This window comes from Archocentrus centrarchus, chromosome 21 (genome assembly GCF_007364275.1).
Source record: "Archocentrus centrarchus isolate MPI-CPG fArcCen1 chromosome 21, fArcCen1, whole genome shotgun sequence".
Taxonomy (NCBI): Eukaryota; Metazoa; Chordata; class Actinopteri; order Cichliformes; family Cichlidae; genus Archocentrus; species Archocentrus centrarchus.
In genome coordinates this window covers 13,892,365-13,913,820 of record NC_044366.1, presented here as the reverse complement: position 1 = coordinate 13,913,820, position 21,456 = coordinate 13,892,365, and the positions used below count along the sequence as shown (strand labels likewise).

Genomic DNA, 21,456 nt, shown 5'->3' with positions numbered 1-21,456 from the left:
CATATTGACAGCCGAGAAGCAAAACAGACCATGAAATCAATAGCTGTGTATGATGGATGACACAAGGCATTTCAAAATCAATCAGAATTTTAAACGTGCTCTAGTCTGCCTCCAACTTTATTAAGAGTCCATTTCAACTAGATGACATTTTTATTTTCTCTGCTTTTCCCGCATCTTGATATTCATGTCATGTCCTCAGAAAATCCCTAACAGGGAATCATTGGGTCTTGTCAGCCAGCAGGAAAGTTAGACCATCAAAGATAATTGCATGCTAATGTTCAATAAGCCTTGTAAGTCGCTGCAGATAAGTGTGGCTGCCAAACAGCCTTGCCAGGGGAAAGCACATCTAATCCCTTGGCTGTGGCCGGGGAAAATTAATATTAAGCTCCTTTGGCCACTTCCACTGTGGTGATAGAAACAATTACACAACAGCCCACCAGAGCACAATTAATGAATAACTGAGGAGTTGCCTAGTTTACACGAATGCGTAAACTAGCTGGACAAACAATTAAAAAAATGTATATAGGAGTTAAATTGGGCAATTTGAGTTCTCTGGATGATGGAGTCTATGCAAAATGACCCTGTTGCTTCCATGAGTTCTGTTTACATGGTGACTTGCATTTATATAATATTTAATTAAATAACGCCACAGGATATACCAAGCTGGAAAAAAAAAAATAACATGTTCATTTTTCATTATGATTTTTATTGATAGAATTTTGGGCATTTATTTCAGTTTAAGTCCATTAACAACAAAATCATTTTTTAATTGCTTATGTAGCATTTACTGTTTTGACCATTTGCATTCTTTTCTTTCTGTTTTTTGGTAGCTGAAAGAGTTTAGTTTGAACTGAAGGTTAACCCAGTACCTTTAAACTAGGATTGTTTCAAAGTACCTATGGTGACATTAAGAGAATATTATAAAGCAATAATGCAAAATGAATATTAAGGCAAGTAGGCATATGTTTTTTCTTGTCAGGGCATAAATGATAAAATGGAGAATTTTAAAAAGGCAACAATATCTTGAGATCCAGTGCTTCAGAATAAAATTTCAAGCATTGAGTCTCACCAGTTTTCACAGATTACAACGCCCATACCAGATAACTCCTTTTAATCAGAAGATAAGAAACTCTTTCTGTAATCTTGCCGATCTAAATTTTATTAACATTTATTGTTAATTAATACAAAAAAATGTGTATTACATCTAAAAAAAAAAAATACTATTAATAATAACAATAATAATAATAATTGCCTTAAATAATAAAACAAACATTCCTATTAAGTTTTGAACAAATATTCAAAAAGCTAATCAACAAACCTGGACAACAACATTGCTACTTTATCTCTTGGCACACTTGTGATGGTCAGCTAATCAATGGCACTAATTATTTGGAATGTTAGGGATGCAGTGAGATTACTACAGATTACTGCTGTTATAGTGTTGACAAGAGTTGTGCTTCCTGGTGTGTTTACTTTTATTTTACAGCTACTATTTTGTAGTGTGTAGTTATGATCCTTTTTCTAATTATGTCATAGATCTTAACAAGTCACGCACCCAAATACTCTACAGTTTTTTTCTTTTCCTTCAGAAATTCTCAGGATGACAAACAGCAGGTATGCATATACATAGCATTGTTAAGCATCAGTGTCAGAGGAGATGCAGACTACAGCTTGATATTGTGTCACTGTAATATTAGAGAATTAGATGTCTTTTCTGATATGAAATGCAATAAGTCATATAAAATTAATATAAAGTTGATGAAGGAGAGCTCTGTGAATCTATTGACAGAAGGCTCAATTTCTACCCTCCTCGATTATACACTACAAGTAGTATTACTGCAAAGTGGAAGTGTTAAGGGGCAGCAACTCGGTCACAAAGTGGCCGGCCAACTAAATTTAAAGAGTGGGGTAGCCAAGTACTGAAAATTCACCAACACTCTGCTGGCTTAATAATTGAAGAGTTCCAGACCTCCTCTGGCATTAACATCAGCACAAAACGTGTGTGCCAGGAGCTTTGTAGCATGAATTTCCATGGCCAAGAAACTCCCTAAGTGTAATGTACAGGTGCCCCGGTACGTTTAGAGTAGGCTAAAGTTGGTGAAATGTTAAGTGTGATACGTCCAGGTAGAGCTGCAGGTAAGGGTTGACAGAGCCTCTTCCATCTCTGTCTAGTGTGTGGATTTTGTTACTGGTTACATGTATTTCAACTATTTGTAATGATGGAATCTTGGGAACAGCTAAGATACTGCGCAGGACCCTCAAGCTCCCAGGCCCAAGGACTGGAATAAAGACCACCCGTAGGGGCGAGCTGGGATTTTATATATATATATATATATATATATATATATATATATATATATATATATATATATATATATATATATATATATATATATATATATATATATATATAATAACACTGTACAGCCTATAAAAAAAATACATGCGTTAACACACACAAAGATGGGACACTCCCTTTTGTCTGACCGCTGCAGCTCTCTGCCACTTGGTAATTCATTGCTGAGTCTGATATTGTATTACAAGATGTATTTGGTCCCCCCTCTAATAAGAACATAGATTACAAGCAACACTGAATTCACTATGTGCATCCCAGCTGATTGCTTGGCCTGCCTGTGTGTTAGCTTATATCTTTTTAAGCGTCAGTGCCCAGCTATTTACATTCATCCACTAAGCCTAAAAAACAAATTATAATCGATCTGGGGTGTGATGAAAAGGATGGTCCTGCTGCAAATGAAAAAGAATGCAAGGTGACAAGGACAAAAAAAATCACAATCAACTCCTCTCAGAGTGTGTAGTGCAATAAAAAAAAAGCCCATCAACTCAGACGTCTAAGATACGAAAGCAGTCCAAGTTTTCTGTTAAGACACGTGTTTTCTGTCATTCATTATTATGAGCCATCAAGGGTAGGAAAACATATTTTTAGGAAGTTCTGCAAACTGTATATATACATCAATCTATATATGAGTACATCAGTCATACATCTATACATCAATCAGGATTAGTCTCACTGCAAGAAAATGATTATGTGCATGAATACTTTCAATTGATTACCAAAATATAAATGCAAAAGCATAACTATAAATGTCATATTATTTGCCTAATCTAAAGACAATGACTAAAGGTAATAAAAATGCGTATTGCCTATGTATATAAATATAAAGCAAAGAAAAACATCAAAATTCAACCACACATCCAGCCAAGAGGGGTTGCTTTTCTAAAGTCTGTGCTTAGGTATATTGCAGCTTTAACAAGTTGGATTTCTGTGTTCTCACAGGCTTTGCCTGCAAGCAATGCCTCTGGGTAGCTGAAATACTTCAAAACAATAGTGCAGATTCTTAAATGAGAAATGTAATGTTTTTTTTTAATTCTACGTTTCTCAAAGTACTACACATTACTAGTCCAAATGTCTTTGATGGATTGATGAATGGCTAGATAGATAGATACGTAGGTAGGTAAGGCAGGTATGTATGTAGGTAGGTATACTTTAATGCAAAAAATATTCACTCACCCTTCCAAAATCATTGACGTCAGGTGTTCCAATCTCTTCCATGGTCACAGATGTATATAACCAAGCACCTAAGCATGCAGACTGCTGCTACAAACATTTGTGAAAGAATGGGTCGCTCTCAGGACCTCAATGAATTCCAGTGTGGTACAGTGATATGATGCCATCTGTGCAACAAGTCAGATCGTGAAATGTCCTCGCTACTAACTATTTCACAGTCAACTACTGTTATATTATAACAAAGTGGAACCAACTGGGAATGACAACTCATCCATGAAGTGGAAGGCCATGTACAATGATGTGGGCTCAGCAGATGCAGAGGCACATAATGTGGAGAGGCCAACGTTCTGCAAAGTCAGTTGCTGCAAACATTCAAACTTCATTTGACCTTCAAATTAGCTCAAGAACAGTGCATAGAGAGCTTCATGGAATGGGTTTCCCATGGACGAACAGCATCCAAGCCTTATGTCACCAAGCTCAATGCAAAGCGTTGGATGCAGTGGTGTAAAGCACGTCAGCACTGGACTCTAGACTGGTCCATCTGGCAAGCCAATGGATGAGTCTGGGTTTGAAGGTTGCCAAGAAAAAGGTACTTTCTGACTAGATTGTGCCAAGTGTAAAGTTTGGTGGAGGGGAGATTATGGTGTGGGGTTGTTTTTCAGGAGTTGGGGTCATCTCCTTAGTTCCAGTGAAACATCAGCATACCAAGACATTTTGGACAATTTCATGCTCCCTGCTGCTTCCTGTTCCAACATGACTGTGCATCAGTGCACAGAGCAAGGTTCTTAAAGACATGGATTAGCAAGTTTGGTGTGGAAGAACTTGACTGGCCTGCATAGAGCCCTGACCTCAAACTGAGCAGAAACTGTGAGACAGAAATCAAAATCAGTGTCTGACCTCACAAATGTGCTTCTGAAAGAATGGTCAAAAATGCCCATAAACACACTCCTAAATCTTGTGGAAAGCCTTCCCAGAAGAGTTGAAGCTGTCATAGCTGCAAAAGGTGGGCTATTGTCATATTAAACCCTGTGGATTAAGAATGGGATGTCACTTAAATTCATATGCATATGAAGGCAGAGGAGTGAACACTTTTGGGAATATAGTGTAGGTAGATAGATAGAAATAGTTTGTATAGTAATATATTCTTGTCATCTTGATGTCTAACACATAAGCACTCACCCTGTTTTCCTGTCAGTGTGCTTTGGCAGTTTAATGAAATTAATTATTTTATCGTGCTGACAGCTTTAGACATGTCTGTTGTATGTAACATGTCATTGCATGTCTCCTGAATGACAAATCTTTCACTATCTGGCAGGCTGAAAAAGGAGACATAGAGGTTCTTGCTAATGGAGCAAGACATGTATTCTAGATTTAAGTGCTGAGGGAGGACATGTGCTGATGTAGTAATGTTTAATTGTAAGTACCAGTGTTGTTGTAGTACCCCTTATTCATTGTCAGTATGACCGTTGGTGGAGGGAAAAATTCTTTATTTTACTCCAATAAAGTAAAGAAAAGTTTTCTTATGTAAACGTAGATGCAATTTTGGACTTTTGACTAAACATTTGGGTTTTTTTTTCTTCTTTTTTTCCCCTCTTGTTTGCCTCAACCAGTAATTTTAATGAAATGTTATTATAGTTGCATGTTTTACTTACATTCAGACTGCTAAGCCCTATCCTGCTGTCTGCTGTTGCAAGAAAATTTAGTGGGAGGAATTGCTTTTAGCAACGCAATGCATGACCAACCGATGTGTATGTCTTTGCGCGCACATGTACAATAAACACGTAATTACACACGTGCATCCATTCATATGTCCTACCTGTGGAAAGCACCGGGTCCATGAGCCTGCTGAGAAATCATTTCCCAGGCAAGCAAGCGAGGCAATTCCGTCACAGCATGGAGGAAAAAAGGCTTTTTTTAATGGGGAAAAATGGGAGGCAGGGGAAGAGTTAGCAGTAGCAGCCAGGATAATTGATGGCAACTGTTTGGGTACAAGATTAAGATTCATTGGAAGGACCACACATGAGGGCTGGAAACCAGTATGTGCTAGAGGCATGAAGGATATGAGACAACATTTTGACTGGCCTGCTGGCTTAATTGATAGAGTGTCGTCCCAGATGCAGTGTGGAAAGAAAAAGAAAAAAAAAAAAAGCTATCAGAAAGGATTTGGAATAGAGGCTGGAATGGATTCCAACACCTGGATCTAAACTAAGACTGACAGTGAGAAAACGAATAGGAATCAGGGCAAAAAGCAGTGGAAACCCAGCGGCAAGAAAAAAAAAAAGAAGCTTTGAATGTTGAAGGTCAGTGGCTCCTATCCCCAGAATTCCCGGAAACAGGCTAGAGAAAAAGTGAAGAGTGTGAGGTACATGCTGCCACTCATCATCCACTATCCTTGAGGAGCCTTTTGGCAATGTGCTTAACACACAACTGCCCCAGTAGAGCTTCTCAGTGGGGAGCAATAGGAGGTGCGGTATAGTGTTGCTCCTGCTGTGAATGTGACTATTTGAATGAATAGAGAAATGTGGAGCCAATCTGATTTCCTGGACACAGCAACTTATGTTTAAAACATAACACCACCTTACACAATGAATACCTGTCAGCCCTTTTTTTCCCCAGTAACTTTTTGATGCGTTATGAAAGCACAGAACCCACAAGGGGCCAGCTATACTGTAGAATACCTAAAGCTTAGCATTCTGTAATTCTGGGTGGGTCAGATACCATACTGTATCTGACACTCTGGACTGACTGTGATATACACTGTTAAAGGATGGCTTGAGAATTAAAAGGAATGTGTGCACAAAGCAGAAGGAGAAGGCAAATGCAGGACAAAGCTGGCAGGAGATGAGAAGAGACAAAATCAGAGGCAAATTTATATGCCTACATACAGTACCAGTCAGAGGTTTGGACACACTCATCCATTCATATGAATACAATATAATGTGCCTTAAGGCAACTGCTTGTTGTGATTTGTCACTATATAAATAAATTTGAATTGAACTGAAAAAGTTGGAGGTGTTGACTTTGCCTCCCAATTCCCCAGATCGCAATCCAAACGAGCACCTGTGGGAAAACTCCGATCCATGGAGGCCCCACCACACAACTTACAGGCCGATCTATTGCTAACATCTTAGTGCCATATACCACAGCACGTCTTCAGGGGCCTATGGAGTCCATGATATATATATATATATATATATATATAAAATCAGTATTTTACTTTACTGTTGCCTACCTGTATAAGGCAGGAATTAGAAGCACTTGACAATGTTCCTTAACATTTGAAAATATATTTTTTCAATTGTTAAGGAACTGAGATGTTTGCAAAACACTGTACACTTAACACAACTGATGATCACCTCCACACATTCTAGCTCTGTCCACCAATACAAAACTTCCTGAAAGAAATAATCACCAAACTTTCTCAAACTTCAATGCCTTTGGCAACCACTGTGTTTTGGAGGTAAATGGGCTCTTGTGTAGCGTAAATGAAATCTCCGGTCATTAGCAGTGTTTTCGAGCTGTGCTGTGTTGTTGAAATTGAGCAGAATAACATGAAACAAAATTAGTTAATATCTCTTTGCTTTTAACTGGGATATTTTGTAACGAGCAGACAGACATTAAACGTAGCGGTGAACGTTTTAAAGGCTGGCCGTTGACGAAAGCCTCGAGCTCTGAGGGGAAAGAAGCTAGAGAATTGAGGCTCCAGCATAGCACAAACACTTCAGAAACTATTTGAAATGAGAAGAAAAAAGCTGTTTATTAACTGATTAAGTCGTGTTTTAGACTGCTTATTGCTAGCGGATCTATTCTGACCCAAAGTGCAGCCGTGACTGCTTCTGAATGACGGCTTTACAGCAGACAGCTGCTCCCCCTCTTCCAGGTACTGCATACCAGTACAGAATCTTTTAGTGGTACGCAGTGCCAGACTGTACCGGCTTACTTTCAGCCCTGGTCATAATGTTATACCTTTGGTTAACTTTGTCAGCTATACTGTAGTTATGCATAAATTCAATGACACATATTTCTGTTGAGGAGTGTTTATGTCAGTTGTGGATGTGTTAGTGAAAAGATATGCTATGAGTGTATATGCATGTATAGTTCATCATTGTTAACCTCCTTTAGATGTAAGGCACAGTTCTTTTTTGCTTTGTTCTTCCATGATTTATGTGGTCACTTGTGTGAGTATAAACAAAATTAAACCAAATTGATCTCTAAATAGTAGCACTACGTGTTTGTGTGTAGATATATGTGTGGGTTTCCACTTTTAGAAGTGAGCCTCAGAGGCTCACTTAAGTGTGTCGGCATGTTGTTGAAAACATAATAGCTTAAGGCCACCACAGAGATGCACAGGTACAAAGTGCTCAGTCCCTCTAACAAACACAGCCCCACACTGTCAACCTGCGTATGCGCACACATACACACCAAGTTAGTATGCAACAGATTCATTTGACCCCATTGCTCAGCCTATCTACTCTCTCTTTAGCAGACTGTTGGGATATGAACCACCTCAGGGGTTTACTGTTTCTACTATTAGCATATAAAGAGCATAAATTTCACTCCACCTTGTATTAGGAGGAAGCTTCTGAGACTTCAGGAGCAAAGGCAAAGCCACCAAGGAAATGCCCCCCCCACCCCCCACCCCCCCCAAAAAAATCATTGGTTGAAGAAGTTGTGCTTTACACTAAGGAAAGTCAGGTGATTTTGCTATTAAACAGAGTAATATATATATATATATATATATTTTTTTTTTTTCTTTTTTTTTAAATGTGCAGATACATGCAGACACAGACACATACAGTCATGCTACACACACAGCATTAGCTTACAAAAACACACATTTTAGGCAACCTGCTGAAAAAGTGTGGTAGCATGAATGAGTACAAATGAAAATCACTCTTCAGTTGTTTTGTTTGTTTTTTTGTTTTTTTTTTAACTTTGTTAGAAATTAAGATCTCTGGCAAAACCACAATTGAGTATAGTAATGTAACAAAAGAGTTTATCTAACTGCCTCACATGATGATAAGTGTCAGCTGTGGGGTTTTTTTCTCTAGTTGGCTGAGCTATGTGAGAGCAAGCTGGCATCTCTCACTTAATGAGTGAACTGTGCTGTAATGATACTTAATAAAAATACTGTTGTAGTAAAATAGCAGAGAACCAAGGGTGCCTGACAAGAGGGTCAGCAATTTCTCTTTGTTCAACTCCAAACTATGGCTGCTTTTTGAGTAGTCTGACTGGGCCCATCATGGAGGAGGTTAATCATCCACCTCACTCGCATAAAAAACCAAGCCCTGGAACCACATAGAGGTTTGTGTGCATGCCTAAAGCCCCCAAAGCAGCCCTGGAGGGTCCTTCACTGGCTGCTTTAATCTTTGCTGGAGCAGCATCTGATTTCTCCAGTTAAGAAAATCTTCAACCACTTCCTTGGGAAGGCTTAAGATAAAATGAAGAAGGTGCTTCTAGTGCTATTTAGTTTTAAAATGCATCATAAATTATGCATATATTGTTTTCAGCATTTCACAAAACCTAGTTAATTTTGCCCTCCAATGGCTGAAGCATAATTGGTGCAGTATAAGCAGCTGGTGGTCATGCAGTTATGCTCTGAGACAATTGTTCTGAGTTAATTATTGAATTTAAAATGTCTGCCACATGCAGTCTAAACATATATTTGGGGTATTCAATCCTTCTTTCCATAAGCCCAATTTCCCACAATGGGAACAATGTGAACCCTTGATTAGTGGCACCTACAGTGACCAGTGAAAACAGTGCTCAGACCATATCCTCCAATGCATTTCCTTGTCTGTCTGTGTGATAATTTAAAGCATTGCAAAGAGGTGGTGGTACACAGGTGAGCAGATCAGTGCAGACAGGTAGAAGGTATGCAGCACAAGTTGAATTTTTGCTATTTGGGTAGAAAATGTATGCTAGATTTTACAATGAGAATAAGCTTCTTAAAACCACATTGTTTGGATTTTACAAACAAGATTCAGTGCATGGAGCAAATGAAAAGCATTTGTAAAATAACCAAAAACAAAACTCGAACAGAAACCCTGGGAATATACAAAATCTTGGATTTGACGCTTTTTGTTTGTTTTGCTTTTTTTTTTTTTTTTTTTTTTTCTTGAAATAGAAATAAGGATGCAAGGAAGATGGTCCACAAAAAATAAATAAAACAAACAAACAAAAAAAACCCAAGGCCCTAAACCTTAATGATGAGGCTATCTGCAGTTCTTGCAGCCTGAGGTTGTAGATCTGATGAACCACAGCTTCCACCTTGGGGTCGGGGGAGATTCAAAGAGTTTGTGTTTGTGGTGGGACTGGTCAGCTGCAATTTTTCTTACTTGCCTCAGAATCCTAGAGGTGTTCAGGTCCTGGAGACATGACAGATTGCAGCCAATCACATTCTCAGCAGAAAAAATGACATGCTGCAGTCCTTGGCAGTGGCAGCAGCATAGCAGATGGTGATGAAGGAGGTGAGGATGGACAGGGAGGTCTAGAAGTGTGCCATCTTAGTTTTGGCAGGTTGAACTTCTTCAACTGCTACAGGAAGTACATCCTTTGCATATCCCCTTTGGTTCTTTTTTTTTTTTTCTGTTTGGTAAGGCAATTGATCTTGACAACACTGAGCTGCATGTTATTCTGACTGCACCTGGTCACCAGATAGTTAATCTCCCACCTGTAAGTGGACCCCAAGCAAAGAAAATGTTTAAATCTGACAGATTGCACACTGCAGTTGTTGATGTACAAGGACAAGAGTGCAGCAGGAAGAACACAGACTTGTCGGGAAGCCACACTGAAGGTGGATATCATGCTTTCAGAGTTTCAGATGCTGTCAGACAAGAAGTTGCTCATCCACCTGCAAGTTTTTTGTTTTTTTTTTTGCTTCTTTACAGCAGACCTGAAATGAGGGCATTGCAGGCAGAGCTAAAACTGAGAAACAGGTGTATGTCCCTATGGAGTCCAGGTGCCGTGGACAACCATGTCTATGGATGATGGCGCTGTAAGCAAACTGCATGGGCTCCAAGAGTGGTTAGTTCAGTGGTTCTTAATGTCTTATATCTACAAGTTTTTGGGCGATCATTTTTTTTTCACAGAACTGTTTCCAGTGAAACTCAATCATTACTGCAAACCTGTAAAGGTACTTAACAACTAGATGCAATGATAACTCATTAAAATGATAATGAATAAATAAGTATATAAATAAGTAAATTGAAAAGTTATGTATTTTTGATTTTATATATATATATATATATATATATATTTTTTTTTTTTTTTTTAATATTACACACTAAAATGTTTTCTCTTGGTGACAAAAACCTTTGTATTACTGGGGTAGGTCAAAGCTGAAAATCAGATAAACTCAAAGACATTTCCACAGGTCAGTGCAGTTCTAGAAGTCTTTTCACTATACCTACTGTCAGCCGTGCGCTCAGTCAAGAAGAAGAAGCTAGAGGATTTGGGGTAATGAGGTGTGTTTCAGTGTCAGCCAATCACTCCGCTGTGACTCAGGTTGGTTTTTCTTGTCTGGAGACAACTTTAAATCCCACTGAAATACTGACAGCAAAGTGCTAAGAGAGAATAAATAGGATAGAATGAAGTACACTGTTCTGACCACAGTGACCATAATAATTACTGAACTAAAAAAATAAATTGCATTCACATTAACATTAATACGCCAGAAATAAAGTTGCATCCACAGTTTCTCAACAACAATTTCTAACAACTTTTCTTCACACTTCATATCTCAGTAGGTCTAATATCCATACTACGCTACACTGTGTTGTATAATTGTATATTTTATCTAATTGTATATTTACTCTTTTAATAGCAACAATAATCGTAAACAATGGCAACAACAACGTCGAACACTGGGGCACACCAGTGAATTTGACAGCAGTGTATTATCGCTGGCAGCCTGATTACTGCTTTTAAGGCATGAAAATCTTTTCTTTTTAAAATTCATTTTCTTTTTGTTTGTTGCTGTAGTAGCTTGATAGCAGATTTTAAGAAAACAGCAGGAGGCAGCAACCATACAGTTAAACTGCAATTACAAAAAATGACATAAAGTATACAAATATTCTCTCTGTTGTTGTTTTGGTTTAGAATCTCTGTCTGTCTTACTATAAGTGTTTGATTCTTTATTATTAATATTATTTTTAACCAAGTAAGCTTATCATTTGATGATGGCATTTTTGTTCATCAGAGCTTGTTTACTGAAAGCAAAAATAGTCAAACGAGGCGAACGAAAAGGGAAGCATGAACATTACAGAACATGTACTGATCATACCACTTAATAGTAACCTCTTAATAGTAGTAATTTCTAATATAGATTAGCTTTTGTGGGATGCATACTAGCAACTGTAAGCAATCCTCTGTGGAAAACTCTCACAAGGTGTTGGAAATATGCACCAGTGATGACACGATTGCTAATTTATGGTAGACCATATGGAGACAGCGACAGCACTGTTGGTAGATGACCGGAGCTCAGAGGGCAGCAAGAGGTTAGTGTTACTGGACCGTGCTGTCATCACGAACACTCATCTAGTTATTGTTTTTGATGCTTATTAAGCTGCTCAGCAGATGGACGATAATCTAGGCCATGATTACCATCCGAGGCAGTGGCTTGTAATTCACACTTAACCACTGAGGCTCATCTGGGAGACATTAGGGGACAAAGAACAGCTCTGACCTCAAATATGGTACTTTATTCAGTGTGCCTGACAGAAAATGTAGTATTTTCCACTGTGCAAAGCTTATTTCTACAAGGTAATCCTATTTATTCAGGGCACGTTGGCTAAGTTCAGCTATTGACAGTGTTTACTCAAGGAAGTGACATTTGCAACTTTATTTAATTCGGTCAGTTACTGGCTATTGGGATGACCTTTTGCTGGCTTCACTGGCAGGAGCCTATAAACCTCAGAGACTCAACAGCTTTATAGGCATTCGATAGTCGCACAAGGCACTATTGACGAAGTTGTTGTGTGCACAACCAAATGAAATGAGAAGGGAGCAGAAATCACGACACTGAAGTTCCTTTGTAATACTGATGAGGATATTTATGAAATTAAAATTGATGAAAAATTCAGCTAAGGGGCATTTCAGTCTGTTTGCAAAGACCTTAACATTGTTTTGTTTTATGTAAAGAATTCACTCTTTGCTGAAGATTTTGATCATGTCAGGCAGTGATAGATGCATTGTTGTCTTTTCTGGCAGCTGTCTGTTGGAGATACATGGGAGCTCTCTGTCTGTTTATCTGTTTACGTGATAAATATGCAGTTTTGCATTATCTGGCTACTCACAAGCTTTGCTGCAAAAAATCTTTATAAGCTGTTCTAGACCATATAAATTGAGCCATGTGCAATTTTACCCATTGGCACACAATCTCATTAATTACATGTATTGGGAAATCTTGTGTTATTATGATTTATTGCTGTGATGTATCACTTCTGAGGTGTAATTCCCTGCAAACATATCACATCAATTTACTCTCACAGGCAATTATCCTTCATACATGGACGAAAGACACTTACACTCATTGGCATTCTCAGCATTAAGAGTGCCAGAGAGTGAAATACATCAAAAAAGATGACGTAGATTTTCTTTTATGGAATAGCCATGAGCATTAAACAGTATGAAGATTAATTTATTCTTGCAGTGCATTCCTGTATCCTCAGCAGTATGTTAAACAATTGACAGTACAGTATCTTATACCTTGTGCTCATGGGTGGGCAGGTTGTCCAATTGTTTTATGCAACCTTTAGCGTGACGTATGGGCTCAGATGTAACATATTGAGCATGGAGACAAATGGATTCGATCATGCATTGAGAGGAGGAAAATACATCCTGAGGTCTATTGTTTACAGCCTGTCCATGTTCACAAGCACACACATGCAAACGTATCACCAGTAGGAGCACCAAGCTTTACAGCAAACCCGTAACAGTTCACAAATCTACAGTATATTTGCACAGATGGTTTTGTTGTGGTTCACTTGGCAGCCAGCGCCATCTCAAGCTCATGCGGAGCTTTCATAGTGGCTCATTAGAAGTCACATGTAAAAATAAAAATAAAAATATTATTTGCATTGCATTAAACAGGTTTCAAAAGTCATCAGACTTACTTAAGGTCTGCAAATAGGTCCGAAAAAAGTAAATTTCACCAAACGTCACATCATCACATGCCACAATGCCCCTTTCCTCTGATCTTGGCGCTCTGCCTCAAGGGTGCAATAACAGTTTATTACACCTATCTTCACTTTATGACCCACCCCACCCACACCCGCCACCTCCACCCTGCTCCCCTCAAGCCCATGGTAACTGTTATTGAAAACACCCAGGTCTGCTATATATCATTCCTGAGCAGCACGGTATGCTACGCGCAACATAGCTAATCAGCACCGGGTAGAATGGGCACTGTCCAGGTCACAGAAGAATAGCTCCACTTATCTAATATCTGCTTAGATGTGGAAGTATTTAAACACAGATTCATTTGTCTTTTCAGCCTTTTGTTGCCCTGAGGTTGAATCTTCTTTTCCTCACATGTATCTGTTGTGTAATCAATAGGGTGAATAGGAACTATTTTTCCACATTGTGCCTGTGTGAAGAAAACAGGGTAAATGAGTTTTGCCATATTTATTGCTAGCAGAGTGGTCAGAGTGCAGGTTGGACTGAGGGTGGTCTAAGGTATGTAATAGAGAGACAGGACAGTATAGTGCATAGTAGGGTAGGATTGAAATGCAAAGCATCAGTAAAGATCTTTTGAGGTGTATGTGCTCACGGAGAGGGGTTACAGCTCAAGGGAGACAGTGTGACAAGACTCTTGGAAGGATCCACCACTCCTCAGTCACAGTGATGGCTTTACTGTCATGAAAGCGTGAACAGAGTGTGGGTGGGAGAAACCACACTGACATGACTATGTGTGGAAATGAAGCTAATTCTTCAAAAGAGCAAATGTTAGTGTATATGTTTGTAACTTGGGTTTATATTAACAGGTTTGCAAATTCTGCCTAAGAGAAAACACTTTGGGTGCACCTTGCAGTGGATAAGGCTTATTTTTTAAGCCTAGTGGAGGATGCTTCATTGGACAGTGTTTCAAGGCTTCCGTGACATGTAGGTAGTCAAGAAATGTAAAAGATGGTGAATTTCACAAGAGATTCAAGACACAAACTTTGGGATTTATCTGTTTTTTTTTCAGTCTGTGTCCATGTATGAATACATGTGTGTTTTAATGCTAGACTAGGCAACGCCAGCTGATTGGGCAGATGGCTTGTGTCATCTTGGGTGTGCAAGGTATGTGATGGGTGGAAATGGTCCTGTTTAATTACTTTTAAAGTGAGCAGCATAGCTAGGTACTAAAGAGCTCTCATCTGCCATGTAGGCACCAAGGGATGATGTAGGGAGGCATTGAGGTGCAGTGGTTAAGTGACTTCGCACTACATGACCAACTCAGTCACATGACAGCTCTCTAGATTCTATGTAGCACAGCTGTGGTGCTGAAAAACAAGCTGTTTATATACCTTTTGCCTAAATTATTTCCCTTATTTCCATTTCTAGATTAAAACAGTTCTAAATGTGCAAATAGGTTTGTTCTTTGTTAGACATAGAAGACAACAAATGTTTTAACAATTTTAACAGTTTTATGGTGTTTCTGGTCAATGTCCAAACTGTTTTCCCAGTCAGAAGATTTTGAGGAAACAGAGTCTTCTGGATAAATCAAACTGGATTACCGCTGTCTTATCCCTATTTCCCTGTCTGTCTTTTCCTAGTATGTGCTGGAACAGAGAACAAGCTGAGCACGCTGTCAGACCTGGAGCAGCAGTATCGCACTCTGAGGAAATACTATGAGAGCTGTGAAGTTGTAATGGGCAACCTCGAGATCACAAGCATCGACCGCAGTCGTGACCTCACCTTCCTCAGAGTAAGAAATAAAAACAACACGATACCGTCAACTGATAGACTGCACATTTTATTTGAATGTTAAATGCAAAGTCAAAGCTTATGGCTTGGATGTTCCAAGCTTCTTAGAATAGTACTAACTGATCACTGCCCCCTGAGCATATGAGAAAATGATTTTTTGTTTCTTTGAATAAAATGGCATGTGCCTTAAACTTCTGTTTGAATGTTGCAGCTTCACATATTCCTTTTTGACTAGTAATGGTGACTGCTGTAATATCTATACTAACTTTTTACCTACACATCAAATTTTGGTTGTACAAGTTACCAAGTAAAAACTTCTTAATGTGAACTTTGTCTTTTTTTTTCTTCTCATATGACCTTGTTTCCCAGAGACTGCTTTGTGCTCAGATCTTTTTCTACCAATCAGCACTCAGATTAGTGTCTATCTCACCAATGCTAACTAGAGAGGAAAGTTGTTCTAATCAGCGGGTAATCAAACTTCCTCTCTGCCCAGAGTGTCTAACTGATTGTATGCTCGCACCATTGTGATCTGAAGCATAGAATAATCAAAATCCAAATAACTTGATCCTTCAAATTTCCTTTTTGATTGAACACGAATCACAGACTACAATGAACAAGTTCCATGGCACTGGACATGATTTCATTTTCTTTCACCTTTCAGAAAGTTTTAAGATATTTATAAGCATTAATTCTTTATTTTATTTATTTATTTATTTTACATAGCTATACCCCCTAACTTGAGCAGGTATGCCAAATGATTTGGGCTGTCTAAGTATGGGTTTGACACACCGTAACAGTATTGTTATCAAAAAGACTAGGCCTAGGATACAGTATATGGTTAAATACTTTGCTCTAACACAGTGGAAGTACATTCTTGGTTAATGGAACTGACAAAGAATTGCTTACATGAATGCTTACTTTCATTCTGGTTGAATGGACACCTACAAACTAAGTGTCAGGCAATGACAGGCCCCAGCTCCTGAGAGGCCAGAGCAGTAATAGCATGGTAATGACAGGTTAGAACGAGGGTACTGCTGGGGAATTTGCAGGAGAGGGAAAAAAAAAAAAAAAAGAAAACAAACATTCTGCTTTTTGGTGAAATCAGCTGCCCTAAGTGACCTCTATCAGCCCTTCACTTTTCATGAACATGAACTCTAGACTATGCTGGCTGCACTCTGCACTGCTAACGCATCCAACTCCAATTGATTCCAGTCTATCTGGAGTCTTGGGAGCTCCCCTGGTGTTATACTAAAGTGCTGACTGTATTAATGGTCCAATATTGCTATGTGAATGAACTAGGCAAAGGAAGCTTTGCCAAGGAGGCAGTCCTCCAACAAGGCAAGCTGTTTTTTTTTTTTGTTTGTTTGTTTTTAACATATTTTGTTTTTTAAATGTAAAATAAAAGTAATGGGGTAACTTTTACTCTGTTTTGCATTTAATCTGACTGGACCCCAAAACACCAAGATTGATCAAAGCACCAAACCACGGTCATTAAGTGTTTTACATTGTGCAGAGCAATTCTGATAACACCCCCTGTGATGCAAAACAAAACCAAGATGATATTAAGAAAGAGGGAGCAATAGATGCTAAAGTGCTACCATTAGACTCCTGCAGAGGTAATGGGCCCCACTGACTTAGATGGAAAACGGTGGTGGGGGGAAAGATGTGGCTCGGAAACCAAGCGTGATTGTTGTTTAACTACACAGTACCAAGGTGCACTTTAAAAGAACATACGTACTCTAGTTTAGCTGTGCTTTTTACAATGTCATTGTACAGCCTATCATTATATTAAAGAGTTATTTGTAGGTTGAGGTTGAAAGAGCACTTGTATAGTCCCCTTTTTACATGCCTTTATTACACCACCAATCATTTACAAAGCCGTTCCCTGTGGCACCAACTTGCCAGGTTCCTCCACCTTTCCATGGTTTGCAATTAATGTGGGTTAATTGAAGATGCTAATTAGGAACATGGGGTGCCAAACAGCAAGGGAGCAAAAGGGCAAGGTGCAGTATTTATTTTTAGAGAATATTATTATTATTATGATAAAATGCATTATTAACGTGTTTCCCTTGGGAGGAAAAAAATCACCTTGAGGTAAAGAAGTAGAGAAGAAGTAAAGACAAAACTATTGTGCAGCAGCTTAGCATGCCACCTGTCTCTGGGAGGTGATTGAAACTGATGCCTGTGCATTGGCTCCTTCTTTTGAAGATAGCCAAGAGATTGATGGCTGCCTCCCCAAAGCCCCTCAAACAGCTTTAGCAGTAAATAGAGTCCATCTTCCAAACTGCCTCAACAACTGATGAATCAACGCTTGCACTGTGATTAATAACTGCTTTTCAGCTCTCAGGCTTTCTCCCCTCTATCACACATGGGCATTTGCACCAACAATCTAGACAGTGAGCTTTAACCACATGCAATTTTTACATTGTCAGTATTTAAATCACCCCCACCCCCCCACCCACCCACACACACACACACACACACCCACCCACACACACTCACTCTATCTATCTATCTATCTATCTATTTATGGCAAACTTTTTGTACCTAGATAGCTTATGAAAACTATGATCATTCATATACAGGAATTTCAAATGCCAATTAAGAGCCTATGTGAAATTTTGAACTAAGGTGCTAAACAGTGTTCTTCACCACCAGCATCCTTTGTTTGGAGGAATGGTGCTCCAATCCCTCGAGTAAAGCTTCAGCACATCAACACTGTTGTGGCAGCACGTGGATGGCCGAGCACTAAAACGCCTTCTTGGTTTAATTCCAATTATTTGTCACCCCTTATAAACAAATAAGTTGTTCCCAGCTGAACATATTATACTGTGATGGGTTTTCCAGGATGCAGAAGAAAGCACACACTTTGCATCTTTCTTTTCTCTCATGTCACTTTCCTGTGTGTGTGCTCATAAACAGAACTGATTATGAAATATTAATTTTTTCTTCTCCTCCTCTCTTCCCAGTCTCAGTAGGAACCCACAACCACACTGTTAGATTGGATTGTTTGTCTTGCCATTGCAATCATTAGTAAACATGTAATTTTCTCCCCAATATTAATGCGGTGATCAGCTGGCTTAACAGACTGACAACAGTTCACTGACTTCCCACCTCTTTGCCTGTAGTTGTAAATAAATTATGGAATTATGATTTACAAACTGAACATTTTATATTCAAACAGGTTTGGGGTTATCAATAATAACTGTGCTGTTAGGATAAGAATTAAGAATTTAAAAGAAGATAGGAACATGGACAACAATCACTGTATATTTGCATTTCCATATATATATATATTTTTTTTTTCCCTTTGATCTCATTTGTAGTTTTCATTTCTTTAAATGTAACAAAATGCAAAACAAAAAGCTTGCCATATTATGCCTCCATTTATAATTATCACCAAGGTGATTAGCAAGAAAAAAATTGTCTGGTGGGATTAGAAATCAGTGTAATTTACTTGTTTCCTTGCTATTGTTACCTTTGTTTCCACATGCATCTAAACGTGAATAATAGCATGCAGATTGTAACTGATCTTAGAGCAGTTAAATCTGAGCTGCAAGCAGCTTCTCTAATGCATTGGTTTCTCCTCAATCTCTCATCAAAGAAGACAAGGTTTCCACAGTGTGCTTCACACACAGTGCTTTAGCTGTTGGGACATATCCACAGAAATGACAGAAGCAACATATCCAGTGGCTCATAATCTAGCTTTCAGAGACAACAGCAAACTGCTGCTATAAGATGGCAGCATTTTACATGATGCATGGTCTATCCATTTGTTAACCACTTATCTAATTCAGAGTTGTGGTGGGGCTGGAGCCTATCACAACTATCACAGTATGAGAGGTGGGACTGAGTAGATCCAATATGACAATAGACTATCAATATATTCCAGTACCCTGAAATTCTAGTATCAATAACCCAGGTCCCGGTTCCTATCTGATTAGGTGTAATCTCATTCCATCCATTTCACGAAGTACAAAAAAAGATTACAAATGTGGCCAGATCAGTCTGCAGTCTTAACTGTCTAAATGTTTTATGGTCAGATGAGTCATTTAAACTAATTGGAAAATAATGGTGTGATGTTTTATCATGAAGTGCTTATTAAATACAGGTGTTTTCATTTCTTCACTTTTACCCGAGGAATAATATTTGTGGCTGAAAAATTACTTATTCCCTATTTTTTGTCTCATGCATTATTTATTCTACTTTTCTGTTTCTCTTCATGAGGCTACATGATAGACTATGACTAGTTTAATAGGTATTTAAAGTGTAAATTTCAGAGCAGCCAGTTTTATCTGAAATAGTAGGCAAACACAGGTGTTACTAATCACATTAATTAAGCCTCTGTACCTAAACAGAACAGAGCATTCATTAATGTCATTAGTAACACCTGCGTTTAGTACTGTGGAATAGGTCTGTTGGCATTACAAGAGAAAGAAGAAGTCGTGCTATTTATTATACTCTCACTATAAGAATTAACCCTTTTGCATTGAATTTGCTTTGTCGCTTTAGTTTCAGTGTAGATATCTGATATAACTATGGGATACAAGTCATGACTCTTTACTTTTGATTGTTCCATCCATTATATTTTTACTTGAGGAATTCATATTCAACTTACTGCAATTTAAAGTAACATACATAAAGTTGTTTTTAATTGCTATTCCCCATTGCATTTGTAAGCACAATCTCTTTCCTGCACACAATCCATGTCTTCTGACATCTTTCTTCATACTTCTTTTTGACTGGCATATTTGTCCCTCAGGCTCCATCCCTGCCCTCCCCAGCTTCCTAATTTTTGATGCACTGTTAGATGAGTGCAGATTACGTTGGCCCCCTGCTCCTCACCAAACTCCTTCAATATTAATGAAGACTGATGAAGTGCTAGGGAGCCCCTGTCTTTCAGCCCCGACCTAGATTGGATTGACAATTGCAATTAGCGTCTCCTCAAGTTCATTTCCATCACTTTAATTTGACACAAAGAAGGACAGTGTGGGGTTGGAATTGAGACCATTGAGAGAAAGAAGTCCTGAGCAGGAAGATTGCCAAGGAAATATAGGGTAAAGGAGTTTGACCAGGAACTAGTTTGAAAGCTACACAGCCAGAATAGAAATGTGAGTCCCTAGAAATTTCTCACAGATGTCTCAAATGATTTTCTGTAGCTTACTTTTACATTTTCTCCCTTGCTTTTTGTCATGTACAGTAGCAGCCAGAGGGAACTTTGCACTAGAGTCATATCCATGTTCAGTCCTTGAAGCTAGGTCTAGGTTGTGATCTCCACTATGCAGTTCCTGCTATCACCAATAAAGTTCAGTATGCTTTTTACTGTTTAGCAAATAACACTATTTCACTTTCCCCATTTCCTCTCTCACCTGCAGCAGTCACCAAATGGATCGCTTGTCAGTGCGTATGGGGGAAAGATGAATGTGTGCGATACGGGGACAGCAGGACCTGAAAATGAATGACTCTCTATCCTAGTGCAGAAGCAAAAGAAGCAGTACTTGATAGGCAGAGGTTGATGATGTGTCATGTTTATGTGTATTTCCATACACGTTGTTAGTTGTGTGTATGACTATATGCATGAGACTGTACGTGTTGCTGCAGCTGATTTAAAATGAGAAATCAGAAATGTTTGTCTTTACCATACTGACATTCATTTTAAACGCATGTTCCCACAAATTGACTGGAGCAGTTGGTGGTATATGTGTATATGCATGCTTGTACTCCTGCACAGGGTTAAAATCTGCCTCATGGCTTGACTGACAGGTACATTTTCTTGTTCATCGTCCCACTTTTGGTTAACCAATATCATTTTCTTCCCATGTCTTATATAAGTGATCCAAATTGATACAACCGTGAACTAACAGAAATGTAGAGGTTAAATGTCAGATGTTTGAAAAAACAAAGAAAATAAAGCCTCTCTCTACAAGTTGTGTTGCCATCTCTTAAATTAGCCAATACACAGTTTTCCATTAGCATTGACCTGTAGACTCCTGTAGGGCAATAACAACCCGTGCTGACCT

General features: G+C 38.7%; 1 protein-coding gene across 1 annotated transcript in view; it reads left to right on the top strand.

Moving 5' to 3' along the window:
* Positions 1-21,456, top strand: part of erbb4b (erb-b2 receptor tyrosine kinase 4b) — a 311,401-nt gene that overhangs the window by 131,764 nt on the left and 158,181 nt on the right. The window contains exon 2 of the mRNA XM_030758147.1: positions 15,286-15,437. Within this exon, the coding sequence (XP_030614007.1) occupies positions 15,286-15,437 (152 nt within the window). The remainder of the gene's footprint in view (positions 1-15,285; positions 15,438-21,456) is intronic.